The sequence below is a fragment of the Musca autumnalis genome, unplaced genomic scaffold (assembly GCF_047663935.1).
Source record: "Musca autumnalis isolate F117 unplaced genomic scaffold, ASM4766393v1 scaffold_4, whole genome shotgun sequence".
Classification (NCBI taxonomy): domain Eukaryota; kingdom Metazoa; phylum Arthropoda; class Insecta; order Diptera; family Muscidae; genus Musca; species Musca autumnalis.
Window position 1 is genome coordinate 178,877,330 of NW_027411977.1, and position 21,694 is coordinate 178,899,023.

Below are 21,694 nucleotides of genomic sequence, written 5' to 3' on the forward strand. Positions count from 1 at the left end.
CACAGTTGGAGATGGTTTGTTTTTTCGTCACTTCAAGATATTGGGAGAGCTAATGACAAAGAGGGCAAGAGATTAATCTACCAGAGAAAAAATAACTCAAAACCGGAGAAATTATGAGAAGACTTATTGAGTATTTTTAAGCGAGAATAGAATATTTTTTGAGCCCAAGAGGAAGTGAAGCAGGGTTATAAGTTGGTGAGAGGAGTGGTCTTGGAGAGAGGGGAGATAAAGTATCTATTGGATATGAGTAGATTTTGCTCAAACTGGAGTAAGAATTTAATTCCGGAGAAAAAGTGAGATACATGGAGAAGAACGCAACCAAGGAGAATATACCACAAAAAGAAAATTAAAGAGTTAATAATGCATAAATTTATTTTAACATTTTTGGTCTTTGGAGAGATAAATCTTTCCAGAAGTTTTTAATATTTATTTGTTTTAAAAAATAATTAAATTGGATTATTTAATATGCAATTTAAATAAGTATTAGTTACTTATAATTAAGCAATAGGTATAATTTCGTGGAATTACAATGTAAATTATAAAGCCAGCTGTTTTTTGCTACACATATCATATGTTTGCCACGTCTCTCTCTCTCAGTTTTTGTTGCTGCAATTCTATAGATTTTCCATTTTTACAAACTTACATTTCACTCAACAATTACTCTTTCTCTCATATTGGACTCCCCAAAGTGGGCTGCTCATATGAGTGCTGGCTGTGCCGGGCCTATAAATTCGTCGTCACACAGCTGTTTACCTCAGTTACTGTTAGACACTGCTGATATTCACATATAGGAAAGATAAGAAAGAAATCCAAAAACTAAACGGAATAAAGAACATTTTTTTATTAAGCAACTCAATGGAAATTGCGGTGATAAAATTGAAAATTTTGTATTGTGATTTTTAAACATATGAAAAATAACAAAAAAAAATATCAAATATTTTTTTTTTTAAATAATAAAAATTAAAACCAAGACTTTGAATATCAGAAAGCGTATGTGACTTATGTGTTTTTGACAAAATTGAGAATTGTCAAATTGTTTTTTAACAAACAACAAACAAAATCCAACAAAGAAACTGTGATTTCTTCGTTAAATTTATTTTAATAATTTAACAAGAACAAAATAAACATAAAACTAAACCGTGCATTTACATGTATTTTTGATAATAAAACTAAATAAGAAAAAAAAAAAAAACAAAACACAAAAACTTTTTGAAAGTTTTTTTTTGTAATACTTGTGAATCAAAATTAATCCGGATAAAATGGAAGTGTTATCAGTGCAAAATCAATATCCTGAACGTTTTACCGTCATAACCAGTGGGACAACAAAGGCAAAAGGTAGGTTGTTGGCCAGTTTTTAAGTTTCTAACTAAAGTAACATTTTGAAAATTGTGAATAAATTCAAATCTTTATACTGTCATTAATACTGTAACAAGAGTTAGAACAATGCCAACTGCTAAGAAATTGTTGAAAGTTAACATTTTAAGAGTTCTTTCTAATTTCTTCTTATTTTTATTGGTTTCATATTTTCAAATTTAGAAAAGTTTCTTAAAATAATATTTATAAATGTTGTACCAGTTTGCTAAAATGTCACTTTGTATGAAAGCCAAATCTTTTAATACCGTCGGAAGAAACAAGTCGAATTTCGATCTGACACAAAAATAATAATAATAATTCGATTTAATTCCCATGAATTTTAGCTCTGTTTCCAAGTCAAACAAAAATTAATTGAAATCGTATTTATGGGTACGACCCCGATTAGAACGAAACAATTAAAGTGATTATAGATATGAGATAAGATGTCTGATGTTGTTTTTTGTTAAAAAAAAGGCAAAACTAATTCCAATTCAAGTAGCAACAATAAATGCTGATATTTTAAAAAGTTAATAACCGCATTTGTTGTTTTTTATTTTTTATATTAATTTTTGCTTTCCAAATAATTTAATAAAATCGTATGGCCTGTTTCTCTGAGACGATTCAAATTCGTTCTAATTACTTCCCAACTTCTGTTATTGTAGAAATTTATTATTTGATTGGAAACAAATATTAATCATATCTTTTGCAAAAAACCAATGTTTGCTAGTAGTTCGTGCGAATTTCAATTCGAATCGTTTTAAGAATTTAAGCAAATTTTGAAACGTTCACTTAGAACGTGTGAAACAAATTTCAAATTCTATTTTCAATTAAAACGAGCCTCTTAAAAATACTTTTTAGTTGTTTTCATTTGAAATTGTTGTTTATAAATTATTTATGAAAATAAGTGGCAAACAACAAGTATTAATTCATTCCCTTTAATCAGCTTAAAAAACAAAATTCTAAACAAGTCGCTAAAAATATAAACACATTAAATACAATATATAATTTATTACGCACATGCACAAGGCTGCCAGATTTGACGATTTATCGTCATTTTGACGATTTTTTGGTCAAAAAATGGTAAATGACGATTTGACGGTTTTTACCCATTAAATGACGATTTTTGGATATTTTGCTAATGCAGTCATAAAAAATGTTGTAAAATATGAATTCGTAAAAACTAAAGGCCTGCGTACATAAGCTGCTCTGCCTGATTGCCTTGCTTTCCTGCTTCATTTTTGACATAATAAAAATAAAAGAATAAAGAAGGCCGAGGAAATTTCGAACTGGGTTGCCCTTTTCTTTTTTATTCTTTTATCAGAAGTAAGCAAGGTAAGCAGGCAAGGCAGCTTATGTACACAGGCCTTTAGTTGATTTTTAAAATTTATTGTTAAACAATAATCACATACATATCGTTACCATAAATGTCCGAAGACGTAAACCACAAAACCAAAACTTTACAAGAGCAACAAAAAACGTTATAAAATGAAAAAGTGTTTTATAGAATATCAATTTTATGAGGGCGAGAATTTGTAGTATTATCAATCATGTACGAATGGTAGTAAGTAATGAAACTAAAACCGCAAAAACGCTTGGCTTTGGAATCCGTCATTACAACAACAGCTGCAATGGTATTCCATTTTTCTTTAATAGGATCGTTATTTTTGAACGTAGAAACTTGACATTTTGACAGATTCTGTTCTGTGCAATTAACTGCGTTAACTTTTATATTGAGTTTTCAGCCAAGTAAATCTTCACAAAAAGAAATATGTATCGAAATTCTTTTCATAAGGATTCAATGTAGAGTATATTTAATAAAACAAATTGCTGGAGTTGGTCAATCTCGTTCAATTGAACGATCCGGATCACTCTGCTCATTCAAAGACGAATGAGAAACATCATAAAAACCAACGTGTGAAATTAAGTATACACAGTTTCTTCAAAGTGTACATTGAACGAGATATTGATCCGGATCGTTCAATTGAACGAGATTGCCCAACTCTACAAATTGCTTGACATATTGATTAAACACGACTTGTTAAGAATTTTAACTCAAATATTTATTTACAAAATCGTTTATGTAATCATTTAATTTAATACTGATTTAAGGTAAAATTATACTGATTTAAAAAAATTATTACTAACTCAAATATCCATTTAATGTTTATTTTAATCAAACATATATATAAATATAACCGAATATCACAATTTTATTTTTTGACGATTTTTTTGACGATTTTGTAAAATAGATTTGACGATTTTAATTGTAAAAATCGTCATTTTGACGATTTTCCATAAAAATAATCTGGCAGCACTGCACATGCATTATAATTTTAATTGTGCTTTTCCTAATTTAATTGTTGTTTTTTATTTCTGATTTTGCAAATTGATTTTCTTCCTCCTAGTAACACAAAATACTCAAACTTACATCTATGTATCTGTAAGTGGCCATAGAAATTTCATCAGCATTTTACATTTGTAAAGTTGAATTAAAATCAAAATCATCTGTTCGTCATCATCAACAACAACAACAACATTAGTATTAGTCTTGTCATAATGACAATGACTGGCACCACACCTCCTCTGTGACCGACCATCAGGCAAAAAAACATGAAAATATTTTCGTCACGTTTTATTATTTATTCAATTTTTCTTGGCTTATTCCTCGTTTCCCTTTTCTCTGTAACATGTAAAGGGCTGATGAAATATTAACTTGAACTAACGAATCCACAGAACAGAGGGAGAAGAATTATAATATTTGTGTATAAAAAACAGAAGGGAATTGAAATAGAAAATACAAAATCAATAAATTAAAATATTATAAGAATGAAATAAACAAATACTTCCGCTCAGGTGTGGCAATCATTAATATTTGAAGGCACGAATAGAGCAAAATAGATTTGAACAAACAATTTGAGATTTTTTTACAATTTTCATAGAATTAAAATTTTTTAATTTTCTTATTATAAAAAATTGTATGCTAATCCACTTTCTTTCTTGTTAATTTTTTACAGATTGGTCAACGTCAATCTCAAGTTCACGTGCCGGCAAATCAACATCTGCCTCACGTGCCTCACACAGCCCCGACCAACACAACACCGTTGTTGTTGGTACACCCCTGGAAGAAGAACTCATATACTGTGATAATAGCGATGCAGCGGCCATTAACAGTTTGTCCCTGCGTCTGCTCGATGAATTACGTGAGGCCAAGTCCCGCAACTTGACCTGCACCGAAGTCTCCATACCCTGTGATCTCACCACACGCATAGCGTCGGATATCCTACGCGTCTCTGAACGTGAACCCTGCGGTGTACGCGGTTGTACCGTCTACATTGAATTCGAAGAAGAACCCCAGAATTCCCGCCGCATTGGTACCCTTAAGGTGGACAATGAAATGGTATCAACATTTGAATTGTATTTAACCCTGCGCCAGGATAAACGTGGCTGGGCGTCATTACTGCCACAATTTATGAAGAATTTATCCCGCAGTATAACCATCAGTCCTGACTACAGTTTAACCAAACACAAACTGTATTCGCCGTGTGAAAGTAGTTAGTGTGTAGGCGTTATCACTGATAACTTCTAGGCGCTACTGCTGCTCATCCCTTCCAATACTGCAGCTGATGGTTGTAGTTGGTAGTTTTAATACAAATACAAACAAACAAAGAACTCCATACACAGAACAACCCACCTTAAGGCATACTCATATTTCAAACGCTCATCATTAACATCATCATCATCGATGCACCCACCTCTAAAGTGCTGTGGTGCATCAAAGTTGTTGTCGTCGCCATTGTTGCCTGGACTTTACAAGCCCAGCTGCAATCAAACTACAACAACGTTAAAGTATCTCAACAAACAACAAAAAAACCAACAACCATTAACACATTGTGAATTCACCACCATATTAGCTTGTAAGTCTTTTTTCGTAATAGTATTTAAGTTATTTTGTGAAAAATGAAAAACAATGATAAATCGTTTGTGTTTTGATTTCAAAGGAACGTAAATTGTGAAAAATATGGTCAGATGTTTGCAATTAAAGCTCCGCAACTTTTGTATATAAATACAAGCTCCAAAGTTGCTGGAGTTTGCCATCTACTATAACTCATTAAAATGTGATACTGATTAAGTAGTAGTTCATAAATGTTATATAGTTAGCACCTAGGCTTTTTAAAAAAACAAATCCACATTCGGCAATATCTCCCCGCCCCCCACTTACAAACACACACATTAAATAGTCCATCCCGAGGGATTAGCATAATCCATAAAACAACCCCCTCTCCCCAACAACAAATCAAATCAATAGTTCTACTTTGTGTAAATGTTTAAAAATTAAGCTTTTTTTGAAAAAGAAAAAGAAAACGCAATTTGCAATATCAGCAAATCAATATCAATAACCACAGAAACAAAAGAAACTCCTCAACATTGTGAATGATGATAATTTATAATGAAAAACAAAATAATGATACACATAAATAGAGATATAGCAACTACAATACAATTAAAAAAATTCAAAATTTTTTCATAGCAAACAAAATTTCTTAACTGCGATATTAATTATTAACAATAAAAACAAAAACAAATTATTAATTATTCAATAAGATTAGAGTTTTTCAAATTTTCTCACATCTAAATGTTCTCGTAGTCTTATCAATTAAACAAAAGAAATATTAAAGAAAACCCCCAATACAATATAAAACAAATTTGAAATATTTTAAATGTTTAAATATTAAATCACAAAGAAATATATATATACATTACAAACCCCCTCTCACCAAACACCCCTGGAAAACAAAGTAAAACATAGCAAATCTTTATAATACCAAACAAACAAACAACAACAAAAAATCTATATTTTTAACCAGCAAATTGATCTGTGACTCTTTAAGTGTGTATTAATTAGTATTTAATAGGATATCCAAAACAAAAACAAAAAACACAAGCATCAACAAATTTATTTATTAAACAACCAAGCAAACAATAATCAAGAAAAACAACAAAATTCATTATCATTATTAGCTTTGTATTATTAATTTATTAATAATAATTATTATAATACTGAAAGCAACAAGCAAACCAACCACATACAATATACATATTTATATGAAAAGTAAACAAACAACACAATGCAAGAAAATATTATAACTTCACAAAAATATTAAAAACAAAAAAAAACCCAACCAATATATATGTGTGTGAAAAATGTATTATTATTTATAAAAAAATTACAAAAACAACAAAGCACATTGATACCAGAACAAGTAATGAATTAACCATTCTTACAACTATTAATTAGTTATTATTATTAACAAATAATATTAACAAATTGTATTATTGCTATGGATCCAATTGATGTGGATCCATCCAATTAAATCAAGCAAACAAGCAACAACAAACAAAACGAGTATATTCGTACTTATAATGTTAAGTTTTGTCTCTTATTATTATTATTATTATTACTATTATGAGTTTTTCATTACTATTATTATTATTCTATTATTATTATTATTATTACCACTTATAAATGTGTCTGTAAATGATCAATGTAGGAACCATATGAAATTATAAATTATAAAAAACAACAACAAAACAAATTACAAATTTATAAACAAAAATATTAAAAAAAAACAAAAAATTACAAAAAATAAATTTGCAAAAAAAGTATTCTAACTTTTGCTCTTCAAAAAGCAATAGTTGTGGAGAAATTTTTATTCAAAACAAAAACAAATTTGTGTTTTCAATTTTTCTCAAATGGGATGAGAATGGTTATGAGTAATAACTTCATTTAAAACTGGGATCTGAATATTCTATGGGAATTTATTTTAAAACATGCCATATGTGATACCCAACACGTCTAGCGCTGTACATAAAATTGCTTTTGATATAAGATGACTTCAGGGTAACTGAACCAAAACAAGTAAAACAAGTAACAGCGACGTTAAGTTCAGCTGGGCCGAACTTGTTATACCCTCCACCACGAGAAGTATTGAAGTTAAATGAAACAATTAGCTTCCTTTCGTTTACGAAGAAGACTAAATACCAAATTTCAGCAATTTCGGTAAAACAATATGGCTAACCTTCGAAATACTAGGTACCGTTCCATGAGTGTTACATCACAACGTCGACTTATACCGACAAATTTCTGGCGGGAAGAAGACTTAATACCATGTTTCTGATATTTTGATAGGATAATGTGTTTAAAACCTGCAAAATACTGAAAATCAAGTGGGGATGTAAGAAGAAGTGGACCTATACTGATAATTCTCTTCAGGAATATTTTATAAACCTAAGGAAGACTAAATAACAAATGTCAGTCATTTCAGAGGAATATCGACGTCACAACCTTCAGAATAAAGAAAATCGAGAGATACCGTTCTATGTTATATCGAAACGTGTGCCTCTAACGACGAATTTCAGTCGAAAAGGTTTTTACCTCCAACGTAGACAAAATTTCAGCCATTCCGATGCGTTGTTGGGGCCATTTCGGTGGAATATTGAGGCTTAAACCTTCAAAATACCGAAAATCGGGAGGAACCCTTCTATGGGGGCTATATGAAATCGTAAACCTATACAAATCTTAGGTGATAAGTTTTATACCCCCAACGAAGACTAAATACCAAATTTCAGCAATTTCGGTGCAATATTGAGGCCATAACCTTAAAAATACCGAAAATCGGGACTATATGGGGCTATATGGAGTCGAACAAATTTCTTATGGAAAGTTTTATACCCCCCAACGAAGACTAAATACCAAATTTCAGCTATTTCTGTATAATATTGCTAAAACCTTCAAAATACCGAAAAACGGGAGGTGCCGTTCTATAGGGGCTATATGAAGGCGTGGACCTATACTAACAACTAAGGGCGTGGACCTATACTAACAACTAAGGGCGTGGATCTATACTAACAACTAATGGCGTGCGCCTATGCCAACAACGAAGACTAGGTACCAAATTTCTGATGTGTCGGTGTGATAAAATACCGAAAATCGGGAGGTACCTTTTATGGGGGCTATAGCAAAACGGGAGCCGATATTGCCCATTTCTATATCAAATTGCAAAGCCCTAACTTAAAAACCTGTATCTTGATTTCAACAGACGAAGGTACGGACAGACGGACATGCTTATATCGACTTAGAATTTTATTCTGATCAAGAATATATACTTTATAGGGTCTCCGATGAATATTTCGATGTGTTACTAACGGAATGACAAATTTAATTATACCCTCCATAATATGGTGCGTGGACCTATATTTGAAAATTTTTGTGGAGCTGGGAACCTCAAATGCCAAATTACTGGTAGTTCAGCATAACAAAGTAGCTAAACCCCTTAAAGTACCGAAAATCGTGAGGTACAGTGTGACCAGATCTAAAACAGTGTTGCAGCTAAATCAGGATTAATATAATGCCAAACAATGCTAAAATACATGTTAAAATGCCAAAAAATAATGCTAAATTTAAAAACCATAGTATGGAAGGTATACTAATGGGTACTTTATACGATATGTTATTTTACATATGTGTTTTCACTTTTCATATATATTTTGTATATAAAAAGTGACAACTCATGTGTAAACAAGTAAGAAAAGTCTATAGTCGGACGGAGCCGACCATGGGATACCCTATACCACTATCCCTGACCAATCGCTCTCCACGGAACTTCTTTTCAATGATTGTGAAAATTTAATTATCAAACATCAAAGATGTAATGTATAATACTAATGACCAAAACCAAAAAGTTATCTAGCATGACAAAGACATTTTTGTAGCAGGAAAGGAAAATTTAGTTCACACAAACTAAAATGTAATGAAACCCACTTATGTAGTACTACTACTTCCGTTGTTTAAAAGCTTCATTATTGAAATTTTTACCAATTTCACACAAAAGTTTCAGTCCATTTAACCCACTAAGTATTATCTGATCTTCACGTTGGTTTGTACGCTTCTTCATCATCATATACCCAAACTTTGTTTAAAATTTTGCGGGTTATTATTTTGACCTACAGAGCCGCTACAAAATTCGTTAAAATTTTATTTTTGGTCCATTTCATTCCCTGAACATTTCACGATCATCAGCAAAAACTAATCACTTCTATTCTGGCCCCAACCCAACCTCCTTACAAAATTCGTTACAATCGGTCCATAATTGCAGCCTTAAGCTTGTTTACAATTGTTAATGGACGGACACACATCGCTAAATCGCTTTATCTCGTCGAGATATGAATTTTTGCATAACAAATAAGGGGTCTAGGACGAATATTTCGTGGTGTTACATAAACTTTTGGAGAGACAGTATGTAGCTTGGGATAAAAATGTGGTTCTCTACACAGAACCCATTATATATTAGGCAGTAGGCCCGTAATCTAGCAAACACTTTATTGCAATTTACATCAGAGGAAAGGTCAGTAGTTTTTTCCTATATTTACTACTTGCGAAATATATTTGTCCTAAAGGAATTAAAATATCGACCAAAAATAAAATTTTTATATTTTTCATACAAAAGTAATGGTCCATTTCACCCGCTAAAGAATATCAGATCATCATTCAAAATTGTAGGCATCTTTTTCGACCTATACTCTTACCCGGTGCAAAATTTCGTGACTATTGATGTATAATTGCGACTTCTAGCGAGTTTATTATTACTCTACAAACAAATAACGGAATATATTAGGCTCTAACTCTGTTATCTGATCATGCACACCAACACAATTGGCATCAATTGAAAGGTCAAGCGTTCTACTTTCAAGTATATCTCACTTGTCCGGAATGTCAATTCCAGGAATTAAGATATAAGCTGTATATTAAAAAATTTCACAATTTTCACACAAAAGTTTTGGTCCATTTAACCCTCTAAATATTATCCGATCGCCATCTAAAATTGCCAGCTTCTCCTTTGTGATATACTCTTATCTTATCTAAAATTACGCGTTGATCGGACTATTATTGAGACCTACAGAGCCGCTAGAAAATTGGATAAATATTATGTTTTTGGTCCATTTCACCCGCTAAATATTTCACGATCATCACCAATAAGAATAGGGATCTATTCTGATCTGAACCCGACCTTCATACAAAATTTCGTGACGATCGGTCCATAATTGCGGCCTGGAGCGTGTTTACAATTTATAATGGACAGACGGACGGACGGACGGACAGACACACATCTCAAATTCGCTTTATCTCGTCGAGATATGAAGATTGGTATACCACATTGGGGGTCTCCGACGAATATTTCGCGGTGTTACATGAATTTTTACCAAAACAAACTTATAATACCCTTTTCCACATTGTGGTATAGGGTATAAAAACATATCGTGTAAAGTACCCATCAGTTTGTTTGTTTCGTTTGTAACGTATTAAAATAACCATTTGCTATAAAGTCTTTATGTATACTGATCAGGGTAAAATTATTAGTCGATCTATGCATGTCCGGTTGTGGTAATCACTCGAGCATCCACAAAAATTGATATAGGACAAAGAAATTTTGAAAGATGCGTCTTTTGTTTGCATGTCAAGATCGAAGATGGACTATATCGGTCCATGTTTTGGCATACCTCATATATAACGGTACCAGCCGACTTCTGGTATTTTGACCTTTTTAGCTATATTTTCAGACCGATTTATGCCTCGTTTGCACTTAACCGGATATAATAAACTCATTGGTTTTTAAATGTCAATTACATAGTGCAAACGTCAAATAAATCCTCATAAAGAAGGTTAACCTGGCCAAAAACTCTAATGTAGTTATAATTTGCATTTAGATAGAGGTCAAAAAACGTATGTACCAAAAATGGCTGGTGTACTCGGGCACAGTGCCCTTCTCTGCTTACGGTGGCCGCCATATAATGCTATTGCCCGTTTTCAGCTAATTTTTATCTGATTAAATTATGTGTGTTCGTTTACTCAAAATTTATACAAATTGTTACTGGATGTTGTTCGTTTACTCTACAGTACAATGCAAAAGACCTTAGTCGATTACAAGAAGTTACTGGGCTTGTACAAATTGTTAAGTAAACGAACGCACCTATTATAAGATATATGCGGTTCCCAGTGACCAAAAAACTTCTCCACCTAAAATAGTGGCATTGGTAATTTCGTAATAAAAAGAAAAACTATTTATTTCATATCAGTTCAGATTATTTCATGGTGAAGGGTATAACAAGTTCGCGACCAAGTTCAAATTATTTTAATTGTTTTATTTTATTTAATTATTCACATTTTTCATTCCTTTATATCAGATCTATTTATCAGGGGCTGGATTCTCGTTCTCTGAAAAGTTGAAATGAAAATTTTTTTCTTTATAATTTTTTTGTTTGACAGTTTTTTCCTTAATAAAAGTTTTCATTTCATATTTTCATAGAAACATAATTGAGCCCCAGGTCACGTAAAGAGCCCAACAACAACGCTATTTTGACCGAAAATTCGTCAGGCAAAAAATTTGACAGATTGAAACCAATCATGAGTCAGAGCAAAGACAAAAAACTTCGTTGTTTTGAGCTGTCCAAACAGCTGTTCTACTCAGCTGTGATGCCATATTTTACTTTGTACTAAAATATTTGAGATTTTGTGGATAAAATAATGCTAAGTCAATAATTGAAAAATGCTAAGAAAAATGCTAAATGGAAATTTTGCGGCTAAATACAAAAAAATAATGCTAAATTTAGCTGCAAAAATGCTAAAATGGTCACACTGGTGAGGTACCGTTATATGGGCCTATGCCACTGTTGATATAAAATCCCAAAATGGATCAAAATATCGAAGGTCGGGGGTACCTTTGTATGGGCCTATGCCAATACATGGAACCATATTGAAAATTTTTGGTGGAGAAGTGTTGAGACCACTTAGAACCTCAAATAGCAAATTTCAGCTAGTTCGGTTAAAAATTGCACTTAAATACTCAAAATGCCGAAAATCTGGAGGTACCGAAACATGAACCTATATTCACAACTTTTGGTGAACAAGTTTTGTGGCCACGGGAATCTGAAGTGTACAATTACGGGTAGTTCAGTACAAAAGGTAACTAAAAAATCAAAATCGGTAGGTACCGATATATTTGGCCTAAACCAAAACATTTTCCAATATAGAGAAATGTTGGTGGAGAAGTTATGGGACTACTAAGAACCTCAAATGTCAAATTACATCTAGTTCGGTAGGTACTGTCATATGGGGCTATACCAAAACATGGCCTACACAAGAAGTTCATATTCGAACTTGACCTGCCTATGGAAAAAAGTCACTCGATAGTATCTGAAACGTTGCGGACTCTAGAGTGATTACAACAGACGAATATACGAAAATGGCCAGATCGACTCAGAATATTATCCTGATCAAGAATATACATATATGTACATATATATTCTTCATAGGGTCACAATTGAATATTTCAATGCCTTACAGTCGGAAAACAAAGATACATGGTACAATAATTTACAGGTAGAATTAAGTGCCAGCTGTTTTGATTCTCTTTTAATACTAGTGTCAAATTCCAAAAGACATTTTGACATTTCCTTTGAGGTCAGACAATACGTAAATTGTTTCGGTGCAAGAACTTTTTTTTCGCGATGTTGAGAAGGTGGCACAAAATGTGTGTTATTTTGTAAAATTAAAAAAAAAAATAATTAAAGACCTGATAAACATTTTTTTATTTCAAAAACCAAAGTATGAGGCAGCCTTTCATTTTTCATTAAATTTTTAGCGACCCCAAACATTTCTGTAACAAATATCCTTTCTGCTTGCAATTATCCATTTAGAGAAATGGGTTGGAAACATTAAAATTGAACCTAAATCGAATTTCCATTCATGATTTTCAAATTTATGTAACTAAATCTAAAAATATTCATGAAATTAAAATAATTTATTGACACTTTTTGTGTTTTGTTTACAAATACCAGTGACAATAGTATTATTTACAAAAACCAATTTCTATGTGGTTGTTGTTTCGTTTGTTGTACAACAGAACTTGCCTCTACCAGTAAAATAATTGTACCATGGGTGGAGAGTATAATAATTACAGTCGCACGATCGAAATCACAGTATTTTCAAAAAATGTGCATAGATTATTTCCTATCAAAAACATCGAAGTATTCTGAATTAATTTATAGATGAAAAATTCTTTGAAAATTATGGCTAGTCCCTTTAAAGTAATACACTTTGTTCTTATAAATTGTCACTTTAAATGCAATTATGTAATTGATCATGTAATATGCAACGTCTAGTCCCTTAATTCGTCACTAAACACACGTTTACAAAAATGATCGAAAAATTGAATATTGGGAAAGCTTGACGATTTTTACTATATCGCACCTTTTCCACAAAATGGTAATAATTTCTTATTTTTCAGTAGAGACAAAAAACAATTCAATTCAATTCGTTTTATTATTTAGATAATATTTACACTTTTTACAAACTTTGACATTAAAATTTAAGAGCTTAAGGCTTAGCCTTTTTCTACTTAGATATCATAACAAGTATATATGCAATCAGTCATTTTCAAATAATATGCTAAGTGGAGGAAAAAATTTTACAAAAACCTTTATGATTTTTTTTTAATTTTTATAAAATACTTAACCTACCTTAATTCTAATTATGAAGCCAGTTCATATATATGTGATTGTGTTCTGAATAAGAACATTTGGCGTTGAAATTTGAAGTTAATTTGTTAATTTTATCAGACACTAAGTCTACATTTGCAACTTGATGGAGGATCGAAGTCGAAAATAATCTAGGACGTTTGTATATTAATTTTAGTAGTTTATTTTGCAAAACTTGGAGTTTTCTTATATGGCAGTTTGCACTTTCTGCCCAGAGACAAAAAACTGTTGATAAAATACTACACGCAGAAAAATATATGTTAGAAATATGTTTGGATCCAAACAAATATTTGTTTGGGACTGATTGCAAACAGATATATGTTTGGATACAAACATAATTTGTTTGTGTCCAAACAAATATATGTTTGCAACATTTTGTGACATATCTCAATTTAATATGTTTGGGTACCAACATATTTTTTATGTTAGAACATATTTTTTATGGGTTGAGAGGATTTTTGTCAAAGAGAGTAACAACAGGGCTCTCGCAGCTGCGGAATGCTGGTTTATAATAAAGAGCTGTGTGCATGGGGTAATGCGTAAAACACGTGTGTTTCGAGCTTTGTTGTTGTTAACCAACGTAGCAAGCGAAGAGGAAAAGAAAACAAATGGTATTAATTATGTTGGTGTTTTTCATCAGTGTTCTAGAGAACATCGTTGAGTAAAGACGGTAAAGAGAGTGAATAAATCAGTGTTTTGTCTTTTCTTAAAGAAATTGTAATTAAATGTCCAATACATTTTATAATTGAATCAAAAAGGTGAATGGAAATATTTTATTGGACAAGGAAGAAATAGCATTTAATATTGGTAATTACATCAATACATTTTTCATATACATACATATGTATATTTGAAATATGGATGCACCTATTTATTACATTATATATTCATTTGATTCCAGATGCCGACTTCCCGCTGATGATTTCATCTTTAAAGAAAATGTGTTTTATTTCACAACTAAGAAGAAGCGTTCAACGATGTTTCTATATCGCTCATTTACATAAATAGTGACACATCTCAAAAAATCGAGTTTCGAGAAAAACGCGTTTTAAGTTGGGAATTGAAATTTGACTTTCCTACTTGAAAAGATTATTATACAAAAGCTACAATTACTACTTGGACCATATTTTGCAAACAGGTAGCCTGATATCAGTGCTAAATTTCTGTGCAAGACCAAGCACGATTTGAAGTGTTTCAGTGCTTCATAGACTCCAAAAAGGTTTGTGTTGAGTTATGCGAAACTCGTACTTTAGTCTTTGTTGCTTTGCTTTTTTGTCTATGCCCTTCACAAAAAAACACCACCATTTATAAATGTGTTTACATGTTAGAAATAGCCAGTGAGCGCTTGCTGAGAGCAAGTGAGCATACATTTCAATGCGTTTCACATTGACATTTACGCTCCCATGCTCTCAGAAAGCGCCCACTGGTGCATGTGTTTGTTTTTTGTGGCTTTTGGGTTTGTATATGTTTATCCCAAACATATATTTGTTTGCAGGACCCAAACATATGTTATGTTTGGGACTGCTTGCAAACAAATATATGTTTGCTGAAAAATATGTTTGGGACATATGTTAGAGAGGCCATTTTTTCTGTGTGTAGTAACTCTGAAGACATGAAGAGCGGCATAAAGGCATTTTTACGAAACAGTAGACAAAGTAATGGGAGTTTTTTACAGTGGTTGGAATCGTATGTATCATTTCATAATAAAAAGTGTAATTTTCAAAATTTTGAGGTACATTACAACTTTAAAAAAGGTCACAAACCATTATGAAATTTTTTTATTTATTTATTTTTTTTTTTGAAAAAATACCATAAAATAGAGAAGAAATTTTTGTAAAAAAATATTTCTTGTTGCACTAATGAATGACCTTTTGCCTATTATTGACTATAAAAAATTCTCTTCTAATTAATTATTGAAAATGGTCCCACACAAACAACTTTTATTTGATATGATATATGAACTAAACTTATATAAAAATATATAAATATATGTAATGATATGATGATAAATTTAGTGCGAAACAAAAGTTGTGCCATTTTTGTTATGTCGTGTGGCTCCAAAGCTTATTTCTGCTTATAGTGATATCAAAAAATTGTCTAAAAATTCACATAGAAAAATGTTTAAATGACTTTGTGCGAGAGCTTTTTTTCGAACCACCTTAGAATTTAGATTTTATCTAATCTTAGAAATTTTAGGTGGAAAGTTTTTTTCCACAAAGGAGACTTAATACCAAATTTCCGCCATTTCGGCGGGATATTGAGGCCACAACCTTCAAAATACCGGAAATCGGGAGGTACCGTTCTATGAGAGCTATATGAAGACGGTGACCTATACCAAGAAATTTCAGGTGCAAAGTTTTGTACCCCCAATTAATACTTAATACCAACTTTCAGCCATTTCGGAGGGATATTGGGGCCACAACCTTCAAAATACCTGAAATCCGGAGGTACCGTGCTATGGGGGCTATATGAAAACTAGGTCCACGTCAAATTTCAGGTGGAAAGTTTTATACCCCCAACGAAGACTAAATGCCAAATATCGACTATTGTGGTGGAAAATTCCTTTCAGTTATGAAAGTCCTAGGTGGGTGTAATAGAAAATTATGGTCTCAACTCCAAATTTTCTGGCCAAAACTTTTTCAAAGTGCATTTTGTATTGAAATTGATTATTATTTATAACATATGTATATAAAAAACAGTAATTACTACGTGTTTTCGCTTAAAAGGAAAACATTGACATATCGCTCATTTACTCAAAGAGTGGCATAACTCAAAAAATTGGGTTTTTGAGTTAGCAATTTCTATTTTTTCTACGACTTCTACTTTATATTGTGTCAAATTTTCAAGCTGATGTCTCTAAAACTCAACGAGTTACTGCTTATTTGCTAGGAGTTTGGCATAAATCATCAAAAAAGTTTTTTGAGATTATGCACTTCAAATCATGCTTGATCTTGCACAGCTCTTTACAAAAGATGGTCCAATTAGTTATTTTATTTTTTGTGTAATAATTATTTTAAGTTGGGAAGTCAAATTTCAATCGACAACTTAAAACGCGTTTTTCTCGAAACTTGATTTTTTGAGTCACTATTTTTGTGTGACACTTTTTGAGTAAATAAGCGATATGTTAAAAATTTTTGGTACGAAGGATTCTTATCTTTCAAGAAGTCTAAAAAAGTTTACAGACTGGCTTTCTGCGTTCTTAAACCTCTGAATATGACTTTAAAGGAAAATCCGTTGAAAAATGTAGCTATGACCGATCAGTTTCAATTGAGTAGTACATACAGTCATAACAGGTATTTATAAAAAAATCAATCATCTTAAAATACAAGAACGCTTTTTAAAAAAAAGGGGCAAAAATTGGCAAGAAATGACTACTGAATTTGTTAGTACAGACCACCTGCTAGCTTCTGAAATCGATTTGTCGGTGGCCATATTTCATCATTTTTTAAAACTTTAAATAAATTTAAAACGTACTTGTTTATATAAATAAAAATCAAATGTCGTTCGTTGGTAATGTCATCAGTTGAGAACGGCTGGACCGACTAAGATAATTCTTTGTTTGAAATGTTCGTCATAACCCAACATAGGTTTTTATGCAAAGAAAATTTGACCACGCCCACTTTTACGCCGGTTTTTTTCAATTTTAATTTTTTCTACAAAAACTACTGAACACATTTTCCTGAAATTGCCATAGAATGTTCAGGGATGGCCCCGGTTAAAATTGGCTACATATTTTGTTGAATTTTGGAAGGGGCGGGTTACTTCCCCTATATCCTATTCCTTTAAAAATGCTATATTTACAATAATTTCGAATGTATCGATTTGGAAATTAATTTAAGAGGCAGTTGTGGTTTTATCTCCGACCTTACCCACTGTTTTAGAACACAAAGACTTGAACACGCCCACTTTTTAAAATATGTTACATCTACAAAACTACTGAATCGATTTCCTGAAATTTTCAGGGAATGAACAGAGATGGCCCCCGGTGAAAATAGGATGCATATTTTCTTGAATTTCGAAGGAGGCGGGGTACTTCCCTTTGCCATATTTAAAAAACGCCACATCTTTATGAATAAAAATCAAATGCCTTCCTAACCCAACTTAGGTTTTTATGGAAAGAAAATTTTACCACGCCCACTTTTTTCAACTTTTAATTTAAATTTTTTTTCTATGACATATTTTAAAAAACGATATGTTTGAAAAATTACGCATGTATCGGTTTATAAATTTACGGATTAATCTACAATCTACGTCTTCTTTGGGGCCTGAAGACCTGACCACGCCTGTTTTTTTATAACCTCCAATACTACTGAATCGATTTCCATCAAATTCAGGGTTTCGGAGTCGAGGTAATTTTGGAACGACTCCGACTCCAGACCAGTTTTTTTACGACTCTGACTCCGTGTCGACTCCGAGAATGAATTCCTGTAACACTAAAATTAATAAAATGTGCACAAATCTTTAACTTTTTACTATATTTTGGCCTACATCGACTAATCTGTTGTTTTTCCTTACATATTCTTTAGAAATGGCATTCGTTTGAATATAATACTCAACTACAGAACATAAATATTAAGTAAATTCGTATCTATATTGAAAAAAGTAAGAAAGTTTTTGCCGGTTTTGCGGTTTTTTTTTGCACGAGTATATTCTGGACGGAATATGGAAATGTGAAAAAGAAGGGGTAATACAAATCATAAGTACTAAATGCGATAAAAATTATAAGCCAAGTTTTAAACTGGATGTAAGCCAATGTGCTTAGACTTAAAAGAGACCCCCAGTTGTAAAGCCCAATAAAAGCCATTTTTCATGCGGTGCTAAATCTAGCACGAAAACTAATAAACCGATTGGCATATATTTTTCTGACCGATCTCTAAATGTCATTTCGAGAAAAACACCCTCATATCTAGGGCAATATTGTTCCGATTGAGTTGAAAATTGGACCATTTATTATCGGATTCAGCTGAAAATTGGGGAATATCATTTTTTTAGCCAAAGTAAGAACGCTATTACTTTTGGTGAAAATCGGTTCAGATTTGAATATAGCTGCATCAAACACGCTATATATATCCGATTTGGATGAAATTTCGAATGTGTGACTGAATTCGGTCTAGAAATAAATGTGCCAAATTATATCGAGATTTGGATATAGCTCCCATATATATGTTCGGCCGATTTGAGGTATTTGATGCACAAAACACTCTATATCTGTCCAAATTGATGAAATTTGCAATGTGTGACGGAATTTGGTCTAGAAATAAGTGTGCCATATTACAACGAAATCAGTTCAGATTTCACAGTGGTGTAGGGTATCATAGATTCGACCCCGCCCGACTTTTATTCTTTCCTTTCTGGTTATAGCATAAAGTCCATAAAAGGTTGTTATTAACCCTTTGAACCCCGAACCCCTTTTGCGCCTGCTTTGGTTTTTATACCCTCAGCCTTTAGACTAAGGAGGGTATATACACTTTGATACGATGAAAATGTGTCTCATCGAAATAATGGTTTTAGACCCCAAGTATGTTTGGACCAAATGTGTTTCAGACAATTTGGAGTCGATCTAGCCATGTCCGTCCGTCTGTCTGTCCGTCTGTCTGTCCTGCTGGCTGGAGCGCACGATAACTCTCGAACGGATGAACCGATTCGGTTCAAATTTTGGCTTTCGTAATATTTTGTCCAAACTTAGTTTAAGTTCGAAGATGAGTTACATCGGTCCACTCCTTCCGGTACCTCCCCCACAAAAGTTCGAAAATGTTCGGAAAGTTTGTGCGCACGATAACTTTTGAAGGGAGTGACCGATTTGGACCATACTTTGTATAGCGTAAACTTTCTACAAGAGTAATATGAAGCTTCAATATGGTCTCAATAGGTCCACTCCTTCGGGTACCTCCCACACAAAATTTCGGAAAAGTTTAGTTTAGGGCCATCTCTCGAATCGCTTTGATTTTTGTTTTAGCAGCTTGTATTCACTGCCCTCCATACGACGGTACAAGTTTCATCAGGGGCAAGTCCATACTTCCTGAGAAAATAGCATGAAAGTTGCAAAAAACCCCTATGACACCGTGTGAAGTGGTTGGAGCGCAAAATAACTCTGGTACGGATCTGCCGATTCGGTCCAAAATATGGCCTTAGTAATATTTTGTCCAAACATAGTTTAAGTTTGAAGATAAGCCATATCGGTCCACTCCTTCGGGTACCTCCCCCACAAAAGTTCAAAAATGTTCGGAAAAATTGTTCGTACAGTAACTCTTGAAGGGAGTGGCCGAATTGGTCTATACTTTACACATCCTAATATATCTACCAGATATAGATCAGGTTAAAATATGGACTATATTTGTCCACTCCATCCGGTACCTCCCACACAAAATTTCGGATAAGTTCACTTTAAGGCCCTATATCGAATCACTTTGATTTTTGTTGAAGCAACTTTCATTCGCTGCCTCAATTACGATAGTTAAAGTTTTTTAGGGGCAAGTCCATACTTCTTGAGCAAACAGCCCGAATAGTGTAAAAAACCCCCTATGGCACCATATGTTCCATAACGGTCAATGTCGATCCATTCCTTTTTGATATTTAATCCTAATCAAAAATTTTTGTCGCTTCAAACGCCTAAAATTGTTAAAACCCCCTAAATACATACGTATTTTGGGAAAAAATTGTTCAATATACACAGGCTGAGGGTATATCTCTGTCGGCAAAGCCGACTGATACTTTTTTACTTGTTTTTGTTCGTTTTGTTTTAGTTGAAGATTCAATCATATGATTGCTTAAGTCTGGAGTATTCCCCCATTGGCTTAACTTCACCATTACCTTTCTATACAAAGAGTAATGTTTGAAAAACGCACTGACGGCCTGCAAAATTTAATGATCGCTACCAATATCATGATTTCATCCCGGCGAAGGGAATTTCAGTTTCAGTTTTTGAAATGAACAGAACAGAAGCGTTTGAAAAATATTTTATATTTTGTGTGCAGACTCTAAACCTGATAATATTGACCTTCATCCAGATGATTAGGATTATTATTAGGAAGATTTCGACAGGAATATAGGGTAATTCTTAACGAATATTAATTAGTGAATAAAAAGAATTCACGGAATCGAAATATATAATCCGTAGCATTTATGTATTCATCACCTGCGTACTATGTTTTCCATTTCAACTAGCCTTGGCTCCATAATTGAACTGCTCTATAAATGTTAAATAAACCTTACAGCTTTATTCTTTTCTATTTATTTCAAAACTAACAACAGAGAACAACATTACAAATATATGTATGTATATTAGGGTTATGGCATTTTTGACATTTTTTCTCAAAAATGATTACCTATAGTGACAATGAATGAAAAACATTTGTTATTTTTAAATTCTATGAAATAAAAAAAAATCTCAAAAAATTATTTCCTTTTGCACGAATGAACGACCTTTTGCCTATTAATATCTAAAATAACTTTTAATTCATTGAAATATTGATAAAGGTCCCGCACAAACCACTTTTAATTTATTATATATATATATATATATATATATATATATCTATATATATAAAAGAGCTTAGTGATAAGTGAGGGAGTGAGTGAGTGAGTGAGTGACATGTATATCATCGCCCAGACGAAACCGCTGAAGCTAGAAAGCTGAAATGTTGACTGTGGGTTGCTGTCGGTGGGTAGGTGTGAGATAAGGCTGGGTTTTTGGAAATTCGACCTAGAAGGGTACGAAAAGTACTAAAAGGTACTAAATATGGTACCCATT

The 21,694-nt window shown here is 32.5% G+C and overlaps 1 protein-coding gene across 1 annotated transcript; it reads left to right on the plus strand.

The window, feature by feature from the left end:
- The first annotated feature begins 666 nt into the window (after positions 1-666).
- Positions 667-6,021, plus strand: LOC141401351 (protein scylla-like). Its single transcript, XM_073981511.1, has 2 exons — positions 667-1,335; positions 4,368-6,021. The coding sequence occupies exons 1-2, from the start codon at positions 1,260-1,262 to the stop codon at positions 4,907-4,909; spliced, it is 618 nt and encodes a 205-aa protein (XP_073837612.1). The 5' UTR covers positions 667-1,259; the 3' UTR covers positions 4,910-6,021.
- The last annotated feature ends 15,673 nt before the right edge of the window (positions 6,022-21,694 follow it).